This window comes from Cladophialophora yegresii (genome assembly GCF_000585515.1).
Source record: "Cladophialophora yegresii CBS 114405 chromosome Unknown aczIN-supercont1.3, whole genome shotgun sequence".
Lineage (NCBI taxonomy): Eukaryota > Fungi > Ascomycota > Eurotiomycetes > Chaetothyriales > Herpotrichiellaceae > Cladophialophora > Cladophialophora yegresii.
The window spans coordinates 3,995,373-4,008,422 of record NW_006913047.1 but is presented as its reverse complement, the minus strand read 5'-3'; the positions used below and the strand labels follow the sequence as shown (position 1 = coordinate 4,008,422).

At 53.2% G+C, this 13,050-nt stretch overlaps 7 protein-coding genes across 7 annotated transcripts; 4 read left to right on the top strand and 3 right to left on the bottom strand.

The window, feature by feature from the left end:
* Positions 1–89: 89 nt before the first annotated feature.
* Positions 90–1,598, bottom strand: A1O7_05199 (uncharacterized protein; the record flags this gene model as incomplete). Its single annotated transcript, XM_007759209.1, has 1 exon — positions 90–1,598. One exon carries the CDS (start codon positions 1,596–1,598, stop codon positions 90–92), a length of 1,509 nt encoding a protein of 502 aa, XP_007757399.1.
* A 592-nt stretch (positions 1,599–2,190) lies between these two features.
* A1O7_05198 (uncharacterized protein) lies at positions 2,191–3,180 on the top strand (the record flags this gene model as incomplete). The annotated part of the gene is made up of 4 exons (XM_007759208.1): positions 2,191–2,396; positions 2,450–2,548; positions 2,603–2,722; positions 2,772–3,180. The coding sequence occupies 4 exons, from the start codon at positions 2,191–2,193 to the stop codon at positions 3,178–3,180; spliced, it is 834 nt and encodes a 277-aa protein (XP_007757398.1).
* A 1,060-nt stretch (positions 3,181–4,240) lies between these two features.
* A1O7_05197 (uncharacterized protein) lies at positions 4,241–5,036 on the bottom strand. The gene has a single exon (XM_007759207.1). It carries the CDS (start codon positions 4,782–4,784, stop codon positions 4,419–4,421), a length of 366 nt encoding a protein of 121 aa, XP_007757397.1. The 5' UTR covers positions 4,785–5,036; the 3' UTR covers positions 4,241–4,418.
* A 328-nt stretch (positions 5,037–5,364) lies between these two features.
* Positions 5,365–6,159, top strand: A1O7_05196 (uncharacterized protein; the record flags this gene model as incomplete). Its single annotated transcript, XM_007759206.1, has 1 exon — positions 5,365–6,159. One exon carries the CDS (start codon positions 5,365–5,367, stop codon positions 6,157–6,159), a length of 795 nt encoding a protein of 264 aa, XP_007757396.1.
* Positions 6,160–6,374: 215 nt separating this feature from the next.
* On the bottom strand, positions 6,375–8,001 carry A1O7_05195 (uncharacterized protein; the record flags this gene model as incomplete). Its single annotated transcript, XM_007759205.1, has 7 exons — positions 6,375–6,586; positions 6,672–6,792; positions 6,848–7,190; positions 7,242–7,425; positions 7,489–7,691; positions 7,787–7,823; positions 7,872–8,001. The coding sequence occupies 7 exons, from the start codon at positions 7,999–8,001 to the stop codon at positions 6,375–6,377; spliced, it is 1,230 nt and encodes a 409-aa protein (XP_007757395.1).
* A 1,566-nt stretch (positions 8,002–9,567) lies between these two features.
* Positions 9,568–11,291, top strand: A1O7_05194 (uncharacterized protein; the record flags this gene model as incomplete). Its single annotated transcript, XM_007759204.1, has 2 exons — positions 9,568–10,218; positions 10,275–11,291. The coding sequence occupies 2 exons, from the start codon at positions 9,568–9,570 to the stop codon at positions 11,289–11,291; spliced, it is 1,668 nt and encodes a 555-aa protein (XP_007757394.1).
* A 542-nt stretch (positions 11,292–11,833) lies between these two features.
* On the top strand, positions 11,834–13,024 carry A1O7_05193 (uncharacterized protein; the record flags this gene model as incomplete). The annotated part of the gene is made up of 2 exons (XM_007759203.1): positions 11,834–11,931; positions 11,995–13,024. 2 exons carry the CDS (start codon positions 11,834–11,836, stop codon positions 13,022–13,024), a joined length of 1,128 nt encoding a protein of 375 aa, XP_007757393.1.
* Between the last annotated feature and the right edge of the window lie 26 nt (positions 13,025–13,050).

Sequence of the window (13,050 nt, the reverse complement as noted above, 5' to 3'; positions counted from 1 at the left end):
CTAATATATACCTCGTAACCTCATCAACATATATCCCGTAACGTTACTAATATATATCCCGCAACCTTACTAATACACATCCCGTAACCTCACTGATACACATCGTTGACAGCCCTCCACCGTGGCATCTCCCCGAACCCGCTTGGCTGGGTGATGACTTTGGCGCGGCACCATTCTTTGAGCGTGTCAATGCTGTGTTCCCTCCCATATCCCGTCTCTTTGGCGCCTCCAAACGGTACGCCGAGTATGTTGCGAGAGTAGTTGTTGACAAATACCAACCCAACATCCACCTTCTTGGAGAAGCGCCAGCACCGTTCGTTGTTCTGGCTGAAGATGATACTGGTGAGGCCGTACTTGGACTCGTTGACAATGTCGATGGCTTCATCCTCGTCGTCAAAGGGCGTCACAGTCACGAGGACACCGAACATCTCTTCCTGCGCTATGACTAGATCGCTTGTCACATCTGTGATCAATGTCGGCGGAACGAAGTAGCCATTTTTGCACGCCGGGTCGTCTGGCAACTGGCCTTGCGCGGCGATCTTGGCCTTTCCCTCTTTCTCAAGATCCTTTGCTTTCTGCAGGTATCCCAGCACTCTCTCCTGCTGTGTTTTGGTCACTTGAGGACCAAGATGGGTGCTCGGGTCCAAGCCGTTTCCGGATTTGAGCTCCCGCACACCATTGGCGAGCTTTTCGCAGAATGGCTTGTACACGCCGTTTTGAACGAGGATCCTAGACGCTGCAGTGCATGCCTCGCCTTTGTTGAAAAATGCTCCTTCCAGCGCATATCCGACTGCGCGGTCGAGGTTCTCCACGTCGTCGAACACGACAAAGGCATTCTTACCTCCGAGCTCAAGCACCACTGGCGTTACCGTCTTTGCGGCTGTTTCAGCTGCCTTGGCACCGGCAACAGTTGAGCCCGTGAAGGAGACCATCTTCACCAGATCGTGCTTGATCAGCGCTGAAGGCACGTCCGGTCCCAAGCCAGGTACAACTTGAACCACGTCCGGCGGGAGCACCTCTGAGATGATCTCACACATTCTGATCACCGTCAGGGGAGCTTGCTCGCCTGGCTTGAGGATCATGACATTGCCCGCGGCCAACGCTGGGGCTGTCTTTCCACCGAAATGGATCGGTGGCCAGTTGAACGGCAGTATCCCCGCGCAAACACCAAACGGCTCATAGATGACCGTTGCATTCACACTTCCCCGCTGGTAAAACTCGCCTGGCAGTTTATCACAAATACTCGCGAAGAACCGAAAAATGCTAACCAGGAAATTGATGTCGAAGGCCAGGGCGTCCTGCTTCGGCTTGCCATTCTCCAGGCAGAGTAACTCGGCGAGTTCGTCCTTGTGCGGCTCCAAAGCGTCGGCGCATTTGAAGAGGAGAGCACTTCGTTCGGCGGGCGAGCGCCACCGCCAGTCTGTCTCGTAGGCTTTCTGGGCAGCCTGGATGGCGGCGTCGACTTCCTCCGGGGTCCCAGCCTGGAGATGTGTGATTACTTCGCCTGTCGCTGGATTGTGGATTGGGAATTTGAGAGAGGGGTCAGCGTCGACCGACGAGTAGCGGACTTTGAAAAGTTCGGGGAATTTGGGAGGCATAGTGCTCGTAGCCAGAGGGAGAATCTAGAACAGAAAACGCCGTTAATCTGGTTGCTCCTCGATCATCAGCTCCGTTCCGCTAGTACAAGGCCATATAAACCCAAGTCTTTGTACGAGATTTGTGACTGCTGGATCACTTGGGCATCATACGGAGATATCGGCGGCTTCGTACGAACGGCAGATCATACGCAGGGCCTCGACGTGCGCTCCATATGTACCACTGCCCGTCTGGGAGTGAGATCATTCTCCCCTTGGAGGTGACAGCTCCGGCGTTCTACATGCATCTTCTAGTCGCAACCAGTAAACATGAGCCCCAGGCTCGCGTCCGATCGACTAAGGAGGATCGCCTGATGGTGCAAAGGTAATCGACACCGCAGATCCCACACAAAAGGTGGAATGCGCAGGAATCGCGTCAACCCCGCACATGTTCGTCAAGGACATATTGCGTCGTCGTGATTCTCCAAATCATTATTAATGATGGCATCGATGTAGAACTCGTAACGGACATCGTAGATAACACTTACCTGAGCCCCCATCCTATCTCTTCAAACCGTGATTTTGCGTGCTCGACAGCGCGTTCAGAGAAGCAAGCATGGGCTCAGCTCATCCCGACGCAGATATCTACCCCGAAGCAACAGGACCGGCAGCTAAGATCGTTGCGGCGCATCAGAAAGATGAGCCTATAACGTTGTATTCAGGCTGGTTTTGTCCGTTCGTGCAGAGAGCTTGGATCACGCTCGAGGAGAAGAACATTCCGTACAAATATGTTGAGATCAATCCCTATAACAAGGAGCCAAGGTTTGTCGATTTCGATCTATCAGCGGTCGACAGCTGACAGCCTACCCGAAAAGCTTCCTCAAGCTTAATCCGAGAGGTTTGGTACCGACGTTGGGATGCCCACAAGAAGATGGGACCACCAAGCCGTTGATTGAATCCAACATCATCTGCGAGTACGCCAACAAGCTAGCTATATTAGAGTGAGCGTCCCCAGCTGACGAGAGAAGATACTTGGACGAGATGTATCCAAATCAGACACCCTTATGGCCAAAGGAACCGTATGCAAAAGCGAGGATGAAGATCTGGGTCGACCACGTCACCAGCAGAATCCTTCCAGCTTACCATAGGTACGTGTACGTTGTGGCGATACCTTGTGACGACTTCTCACCGTCACAGATTCCTGCAACATACAGAGAAGAGCCCGTACTCCTTGGAGAGTGCGCGCTCGGAGCTCCTCAACGCCATCAAGACATGGATCTCCAACGCCGACCCGGAAGGTCCGTGGTTCACCGGCAAAGATTTCAGCTTTGGGGATGTCGTTCTGGCGCCGTGGGCGAGCAGAATGTGGGTATTCGACCATTTCAAGGGTGGGCTAGGAATACCTGAGCCAGGTCAAGGCGGCGACGACGACGAGAAGCTTTGGGAGAGATGGCGTCAGTGGTCCGATGCGGTCGCAGCGCGAGATTCTGTGAATGAGACGATGAGTGAGAGGGAGCATTATCTCCCAATATATCAAAGGTACGCGGAAGACCGTGCGCAGAGTGAGATGGCAAAGGCTACGAGGGAGGGAAGAGGCGTGCCGTGAGTAGCGGTGTCGAGATCATGGCAGCGATCGAAGACAGGACAAACGATAGTGCGGAGTCGAGCGAAAAGAAATTGCTCGCTTTTGAAGCCGGTTAAAGGGAGTTATCGAAGTCCAAGTGTCGCAGAGGTGAGATTCTTTCAAAGAGAGACTCAGAGCTGAATACTCCGTACATCCACAAACACCTTGGTTGGCGTCACAAGCGTTGTGAAAATGCTCGCAGCTCCCGTGCGACTCACCCTGACCCGCCGCTTTTATATACACTCACCTCCCACCTCACCTTGCACTCACCCCATCACTCACACTCCTCCCTCCTGACACACACCTTGCACTTATCCTCGTCTTTGACTTTTATCTGCGATTCTGTATGCGCACTGACCTCTCCACCCGGGTCTAAAATTAGCGGCAGTCGACATGGTCCATTTCTGGGTCCATGTGTCTCCCCCCTGCCTCGAGGGCCATCGGATTGTGATCCGAGCATCGGCTGCTTCGTTGGAGATCATTCTCACCACTATCCCGTGTCACGTAAGGTAGTACTTGTGCACTGGCTGCCCTGGAGTCGATTCGGAGCTCATTGGTGTTTGGTGATCAAGAGTCGATGGGTACCTATCCAGACCGAGAATGATAACGGATAAACATAGAGATAAAGATGCGTAAAGAATAACATAGATGGAAGTATGACCGACTTCTGTCTTAGCTCTGAGTTAAAAGTATGTTGCAACATGTCTGCGAAGGAAAGACCGATTTCGGGAGCCACTGAAGCACGCATAGCCGTCTTACTCTCAGTGCTGTCAAGAACTTCGACTATGATCTTCCTGCCAACAGTAAAGTCATGGCATTCTTACGGGTGGTGACGGATGAAAAAAGGATAAAATTACGAGATGACTTCTACAGGTGTTGGCTGCGTATTAGGGTGTGAACACAATATAGCTAAGGACTCTTGGTGATAGCGGCCATGAGGAGATCGGTCTCGTCGCAGCCGTGTTGTCTTATTCCATGTCAATTCTGGTCGTGGCACTGTCACTCTATTTCACTTTACAGCGGAGGGCAGGGAAAAGGGTCTCTACGTAGTAAAATGTGAGTTCCATCTGTACACCAGTGTCAGATTCTCCACTCCTTGTAGCCCTTCCGCTGTGGCCTTCAAGTCTTGCAATAGTTGCGGTCCAGAATGTTTCCAACAACATTTCGAGTAACTCAATGGACCATAGCTCGAAGGAGCGCAGGTAAAAGCCAGCGGTCGCTCAGTCGAAAAGCCATAACCTGTTCTGCGAGTCGATTAAGAACTTTCGTGGTGCCACATCCATATGACAAAGGCGAAGATCTGCCTCACGGATAATGACATTGCTCTGGAAATGCACCAGTCTCTCGTTCAGGTACCACTGGAGGTCGTCACTGTTGTGGAATGCTGTCCAGGAACCATCTTCGGGCCATAGGCAACCGTGTGATTCCCCGCCAGATACCGAGCCGGGCGTTCTGCCGGAGATGGAGTTGACTGCGTTAAGGGCGGTCACCACGCGACAGAGTATATCCGGGTGATTCCAGTCCTTCCCTTCAAAAGAAACTCCGTGCATGTTCTCCATCAAGAGATAACCTATTGAGAGGCGCATCGACTTTGGTCTCTCGATGGAACGGTAGACCTGCGGAATTCGGAGAGCTTCACAAATGACCTTCTCGAACGCAAGGCGCTGAGCACACGCCTCCTGGCGAGTCACCCCGAGTCCGAACTTTACCACGACATTCTCGGCGAGCTTAATCACCTTGCGCCCAATCGAGTCGTCGGTAAGCAATTATCCCTCATGGAGATTGTGCTGTTGGCAGAGGAGAACGATTTGGTCGTCAGTCACAGAGAGAGGGACCATATGCCGGCATTGATGGTACTGAGTCGGGGCATTTTGATTTGTGCAATGACGAGTGGAGAGAACTGAGAAGTAGAGGCGGAGCTGGCAGCTTAACTAACCAGCTCACGTGATAGTGATCTTCGTCATCTTGGCGTTGCCGGCATACCTTCCCAGTTAAATCATAATGCGGAGTACATCTTCAGTGGTGCTAATACTCTCGGCGACATCTACTTGACTGACTCATTCTCCCCAGGTGATTCATGGTGAGTACTGAGAGGCATCGCCCTACTCTAGAAGAGGGGAGAGCTGGCTACCACGTAGCCATAGCTACTACCAGCTCAATATCAAGATGGCGTCTGCGGCCCTCAAGTCGCTTGCACGCACATTTCGTGCACTACACCAGCAACCAGGAAAGCCTCTTATTCTTGCAAACGTCTACGACCCCCTGTCTGCTAGTATCGTGGCAGCACTTCCCTCGTGCCACGCCCTAGCCACAGCCTCTTACGCTGTCGCCCGTGCTGCTGGCGTGGAAGACGACGCCCTCACCATCGAGCAGAACATCACTGCTGCCAAGACCATTGGAGGCGTCGCCGCAAAGTATGGCAAACCGCTAACCGTGGACCTGCAGGACGGGTATGGAGATAGGCTCGAGGAGGCCGTTCGAGCAGCCATCGAGGAGGCAGGCGCGGTCGGGATCAATCTCGAGGATTGCGGAAAGGAGACCCATGAGATGTTCCCTGTTGATATGGCGGCAGAAAGAGTGCAGAGGGCAATGAAGGTGGCGGGTGACCTTGGCCTGCAGGACTTTGTCGTCAACGCGCGATGCGACACGCTCGTGTATGGTGGTCCACTTGACGACGTTGTCACCCGCGGCAAGAGATATCTGGACGCCGGTGCCACGACGGTCTTCGTCTGGGGTGGAGGCGCGAGGCGCGGTCTTCATCGGTTCGAAGTCGAGAGGCTGGTCAAAGAGTTCAATGGGAGGCTAAGTGTGATGTTCGGCATTGGACAGAAGGATGGCTTGTCAGTGCCGGAGTTGGCGAACCTCGGTGTCGCGAGAATATCAGTGGGCCCGGCGATCCAGACGGCCATCGTGAACGAGTGTGCAAGGGTTGCCAGGGAGATACTGGAGCCCATGCAGTAATGGCGGCCAGTCCGCCTTTGCTCTCCGTTTTTTTCATTAAAACAGAGAGCGCTGATTGCCACTTAAGTGGTGGAGGTTGGGTTGGGCTTCCGAGATGGTACCAATTTGGGAAGAATCAATGCCACTGCATTTCACGATCCATTTGTCATCTTCGGCTATGGAACAGTCACCCTCATGCAGCAACGCAAAGCTTGGCCATTTGTCTCCTTGGCAATTCACCTCGTACCAATATTGGCCGCAACCAATATTTGCTTCTCTTTCTTCAGTCCTTGTGCCACGGAGAGGTCAATCTTCAAGGTATTGGCCACGATGTCCGCTGGTGTAAGAGCAAGCCACTGTGTCAATGAAATATCCTGAACCCGGTCACTCTTGTAGATCTCGATCCAGACGAGGTCTTCGGTGTCAGACGTGTTCTCAATATAGTGGCCTGCGATTTTAGAGATAGACACTCGTGGTCAGCATAAACGGCCTCGAAGAACTGATTGACGAGTGGATGGATGTCCAGGGCTTACCACTATTGTCGGGAAAGACTGCAGTATCGCCCGGTTGAAAATCAAAAGTCCGAGCATTGGCATTCCCGATGAACACCGTTGCCCGACCTTCGCCACTGTGGAAGTACAACCACTCCTCTGCCTGACTTCTTGTTATTGCAGCTCATTGATGCCAATATTCCCAGTACATTACATACATTCGGATGCCAGTGCAACTCCCGGAGTCCTCCTGGCTTCAATGTGACATAGGTGGCCGCTATCGTCTTGGATATGGGGAAATTGGTTGAATCAATCTTGTAAAAGGTGCCTCCGTTGCCAGGGACAGGGATGGAGTCATGCTCAAGCGTGCGGTAGACGAACGACGAGTTGCCAGTCAATTGAGCGTTGAGTCCTCTAATGGTGGTGTTCGACAAGGTCCCATTCAGGATATATGGATCCGTAGTTGGGACGTTTTTGAAGACGGATTCATTCAGGCCGAAGTTCTTTGCAATGATCGCTTTTGGCGTGTGAGCTAACCAGTCATCGACCATGAAGGTGACTCTGTACTTTGCTCAGCATCATGGTCGGCGGTCTGCCAGATGTGGTACTTACCCAACGGCATTGAAGTCTCCATCGTCGAAAGTTAAGAGGTATTCATTCTCATCATCAAGACCTTGAATGGTGTGTGCGACCCCCTTCGGAAAGTACCAAATGTCTCCAAAACCCAGCTTCTCGAGCTGATAGTTTCCATCAGCATCGACAGCCGAGATTAGAACAGAACCTGTGTAGACGAAACCTCATTCAGCCTGGGCACGGAGTGTCAGTCGACGACGTCTGATGTGGCAAACTTTGCGGCTACGTACGACTTTGTGCCAGTGTAACTCCCGCAACGCTCCTTTTTTCAAGTGTTGTTGAGCGGCCGCAATGTCGTGGCTATGGGACAAATCATTGACATCCTGCGTACGCGTCCAGCCTCCAGGGAAAAGTCTGGGTTTGGAAAGCGAGAAGGGCCATTTTAAGTTGGGCACGTATCCGGCATCCGTGGATTGTCTCCCCAGACCGCTGCAGTGCCATTAGAACCTTCGCTGACAAGTACGTACAGTTCCAGAATGGCCTGCACACCTGGATGCATGGGGCGGAGCATCAGTGGAGCTTACTCTGGGTTTTGGACGTCTATCGGATGGTTCGTACCACCTATGGATACCATGTCAGGAAAGGTCCACGAAAGTGAGAGACACTCACCAGTGATCGGAGCTCCCTTCCCAGCTGCTGTATCGATGGGCTGTCCGTTTTCGAATTCATCACGCTTCACCACCAGTGCTGCGCTTACCGACACCAAACAGGCGAGAACGAAGATTGAGAAGAATCTCATGGCCAATATGGAAGAGGGAATCTGCAGAGAACAGGACTCCTCGAAGGCAGCTTACCTGAGTGCGAGAGGATTTCCCTTTGACTCTTTTCACCCACAACTCTGCCTCGAGTACATGGCGGGGAATGCACAGATCCTGCGCCGGTCGACTCTTCGTCATTGAATAGCTTGCTCGGCTTGCCGCCGGGTAGCTGCATGATCCCACCCTAGGGTGAAATGTGATCATCATTCAGGGACCTAGAGGAGGGAGAGGGTATAGGATCAATGCATGTCTGAATGAGTCAGGCGAGCAACACGGCATTATGTTACTAGGATGCCATTCGTGATGAACAAGATCTATGGCGCGATGCTTGGCGTTGTTGGCGATAACCAAGCAAATTCAAGCATGGGCGTCCATTATTGGTGTGGTGCGCCCTGGACTGGCTGGATCCTGGCTTGCCAGGATGCTTCACCCTCGAGGGAAGCTCAATATGTAGGGCGGTAGAGGCAGCTGCATAGCGAAGTGCAAGGGAGCAGTGCTGCGTGCCTCACAAGAGTAGAATCTGGCTGCGGGCACCGCGCTCCGGATTGGTCACCAGATTCTGCCTCATCCCATCGTGGTCGGACACCAAGGGTGGTTGAAGTATGCGTTCAAGGAACACAGCAGGTCATGGAATGAGCTGCCGTGATTCTGAAGATGCATGCGCGAACTCTGTCAACCATTTGCATCTACAGCGTCACGATTGTGCTGACGGGTGTCGAAGACATTCCAGTTGCACTCAACCGCGTCAGAGCCCAGCTGTAGATCTTGTTGTAGGAGCTCAGACTCATCGTCGCAACACCCATAGAAGCAACATGTTGCATATTGATGGGGAGGATGCACCTTGACGGAGAGATTGAAACGAGACAGGCTTAACAAGATCGACGAAAGGACCAAAAATTGCAGTACGCAACCACGGTCGATCACCCATTCATCTGCGGCTGCGGTCGTTTGATCCGCCATTCCGAAGTATTTCCGTTGTGGCCAATCGGCATAGCTTCTTGTAGAGCTCGGCTCACACAGACGGATGGTCTGATGAGGGTTATTGAGGGGTCCCCAGAACCAAACCCCCGTGATATTGGTGCTCCATGGGCTATTGCTGCCAGGGTTCTGTGCGTACCCCGTAAATCACCTCTTCTCCTTTGTCAGTGGGGTTTTCAAACAAGAGACAGGCGTGATTCCTTGACTCAGTACCTAACCCTCTCCCCGTCCCCGTCGTTTCAGACCAAGGGTTTGTCGAGAGATGGCTCCCGTGCGCCGAGACCGAGCCCAGGTTGTCTGTGTTGCCTGTCACGCGCGAAAGGTGAGCGTCACACTGCGACTGCAGCTCCAACTAGACCTGGCTGATTTATTCGACGTAGGTGCGATGCGACCTCCAGAATCACCTCGGCGGCAAATGCCAGAACTGTCAGCGGGGTAGCCTTCAGTGTGTGGTGAGGACAGGGCCTCGCAGCGGTCGCATGGCAGAATTATGGCAGTCATCATCGTTGCCTACGGCAGAAAACGAGCAGAGTCGTGCAGAAGCCGTCGACGTCGGGCCTAGCGCCGCCATGGTGCAATCGCCCACGGCATCTGACGGTATCGGAGACGACGTCGTGGTCCCACCCCCTCCCTCGAACAAATCCAATTTGTCCTCGAGTTTCGTTGGCGCTCATACGCTCCTGGTACATGATGCGCTGAAGGACGTTGAGGTGACAACGGCTACTCAGCCCCGTCTCACGTCACAGGCCCGGTCGGCGTTGCAGTTTGTAGAGGCCGATGTTCTACCCAAGCCACCGCTCCTGGCGGCGCTGACAGAGTCCTATTTCCAGAACGTGTTCCACAGATATCCTGTGGCAGATCGTGCACATTTGGCCGACCCTGAATGCCCAACGTTGTTGAAACAGGCTGTGTGTATGGCGGGGAGTTTGATGCGGCCCTCGTCAAGCACGGGTGGCCTGGCACTGTCCCAATCCCTCTACGAGAAGACAAAAATGATGCTCTTCTTCAACCATGAACAAGACCCCGTCACCAGTTTGGCTGCTCTTTGTTTGTTGATATGCTGGAGCGGCAATCCGTCGAACTCGTCTAGTCTCGACTGTCCCTGGCAATGGACCGGCACCGCGATCCGACTGGCAGTGCAAATGGGGCTGCATAAGGAAGTTACATATACCAACCGACCAGACGCTGGCCGGCTGCGTCGTCTGTGGTGGACTCTCATGGTATGTCGAAGCACCTGCAAACTTTTCCTTTCCTCTACCCAATCTAATCGGCGCAGAACGCAGACCGACTACAGGCCGCCTGCTTCGGTCGTCCGCTTGGCTTGCGTCGCTCTGATTACGATACCAGGATGCCTAGCGCGGCTGATTTTGACCGAGCAGATATTTCTAGCTTGGTATTTGTCCATTATGCCGGCGTGATAGCTGTTTGGGGTGAGATAGCTGATGTTGGCGCCCGGGGCTTCCCCACAACTGGAGCTGTCATCGAGGGTCTCACTGACATGCTCTGTAATTGGGTCGCGGAATTGCCAGAGGAGATTTGTCTTTTTGACCAGACGGGATCTCGCCGACCGTATCGACAATCCATTTCTGAGTTGCATATGGTCTACTCTGTAGCCATCATCCTTGTTGAAGCATTATCTATCAAGCGTCATGAGCAGTGGTCCACCTCGTTACCTGCTATTATCGCTGCTGCATTTGTCACACGGTTGATCGAGGAGGTAGATTGCTGGGACGAATTGAACTTGATGTCATCGACAACGACCTTCTATGCCATGGCCGCCAGCATCCCCCTGATATATCATCGCACCAGTAATCCGGAGAGAAGGGCTAAACGGCAAGAAGGGCTACTTACCTTGTGTTCAGCCCTTGAGCGTATGTCTCCAAGATGGGGTGCCGCCTCAGTTTTGCTAGGCACGATCCGACGCATTCGCAACTTGGTGGAACAGCAGGCTGCCCACCAGCCGCAACAACAGCAGCAACAACAACAACCGCAAGAACAAGAACAACAGCAAGAGCACCAAGATAGCTCGGACCCAGCAGAGACGACACAGTCCGGCTTCACGCCACCTCGGGCATATCGACACAGGGAGATGTTCCCGTTTCCCCCGGATATTTGCCCAGACATGGCCTTGCTACACCCGAGTATCGACGACGTCTTAGACGTTGGTGATATGATGCTGCCATTGGGCGACGAACATCTTTTATGGAGTTATGGCGAGTCTCAGACCTACCTTGACCATTTCCGATTGAATATGTTTGGGGATGGTCCTAGTCTTATGGATGAAGCATTCTGAAACGCCGAATCCGACTGGCCACGGAGGGGTTGTTCTTCTCTTCAAGACCCTATTTGCTGGACGTTACAATCTCAGACCCGGAAAAGACCTAGGAGCTTCGTCCGCAGCTCTTTCTGCTTCTTTGGATACGAATTTAAAGTCAAAGTGCCGTAAACACCTCTTTGTCTTGATAGCCGATTTGTCGAATAGCTATTTTTATTGTTATGCCGGCGGGGTTGAATCATCCTAAGTCCTGGCTGCGGGCCGAGCTTCAGAAGCCTGACGCCAGCCTCCGGCACAGGACTCAATTCTGTCTCATGCCGACTTCCGGTTCAAGGAGGACGGCAGTATGCTTGAAGATAGGTTCCATCCTTCAGGACCGCGGTGGGGGAGCTAAGAAGGTGGGAATTCATCAATGACCATCATAAACCATTTCAATCCTTCAAGCGTTCTAACCCGGCAGTTTTCGACATCTTGGTCCAATACAGGTTCAACCAGAAACAGAACATCAATCACGCTTTCACAAAATACCAAACCTACCACAACACAGGCACACCATCATCATGGCCATGGATAGTGATTTCCTGGCGGCTCCAAAGAGAGTGCCGTCTCTTGGAATCCCACCATCAAACAATGCTGTGACAGTCCGCATCATCGACAGGTGAGTCGCAAGTGAACCTGATGACCCGCCGCGGTATTCGTTGGGCTTACTCGGACGTCGCAGTACCTCTCAACTGCGCGCTCACGCGCCCATGATCCTCGAACCGGCCATTCCTGGCCATGACTTACTTCAGTGCCCGGCATATTCGTTCCTGATTGAGCATCCTTCGGGACGTAAGATACTGTATGATCTTGGCACGAGAAAGGATTGGGAGAATCTCCCCCCACTCGTACAGGGCCTCCTCAAGCACCACGACCTTGCCATAGAGGTGGAGAAGAACGTCGCCGAGATCCTTCAGGAGAATGGCATCGCGGTCACGGATGGGGAGATTGAAGCCCTCATCTGGAGCCACTGGCACTATGACCACATTGGGGATCCCAGCACCTTCCCCGGCAGCACGGCATTGGTGGTCGGGCCTGGCTTCAAAGCAGCCTTTCTGCCGGGCTACCCCGAAAACAAGGACTCGGCGATCCGACAATCAGACTACGAAGGGCGGGAATTGAGAGAACTAGAATTTGACGCTTCCCAGGCGCGCATCGGAGGACTGCAGTTCCACGACTATTTCGGGGATGGAAGTTTCTACATTCTGAACGCCCCTGGACACGCGGTGGGCCACTTGTGCGCTTTGGCGCGTGTCACTGCGACAGGCTCGCAGAACTCGGACGACGACACATTCATCTTCATGGGTGGAGACTCATGCCATCACGGCGGCGAGTTTCGCCCCACGGAGTATCTGCCGCTGCCGAAACAATTCGACCCGTCCCCCTTTCCCGTAAGCTCTCTGACTGTCTGTCCCGGTTCGTGGCTCCAGGCGGTGCATTACGAGAGGAGGGCGGATAAACCCTTCTACACTGTCAAGAAGGGGTTTTCTCACAACGACGAAGACTGTCAAAGCACCATCTCTCGAGTGACCGAGTTTGACGGCGTCGACAATGTCCTGGTCGTCATCGCCCACGACCCAGCTCTTCTCCAGAACGGGTTTCCCATGTTCCCTGCCTCAGCAAATAATTGGAAAGATGGTAATTTTGGAGACAGGCTTCGCTGGTGCTTCCTCCAGGATTTCCAACTGGCGGTCGAGAGTGCGAATAAGTGACGTTGGATGGCCGCCGTTCATGAGCA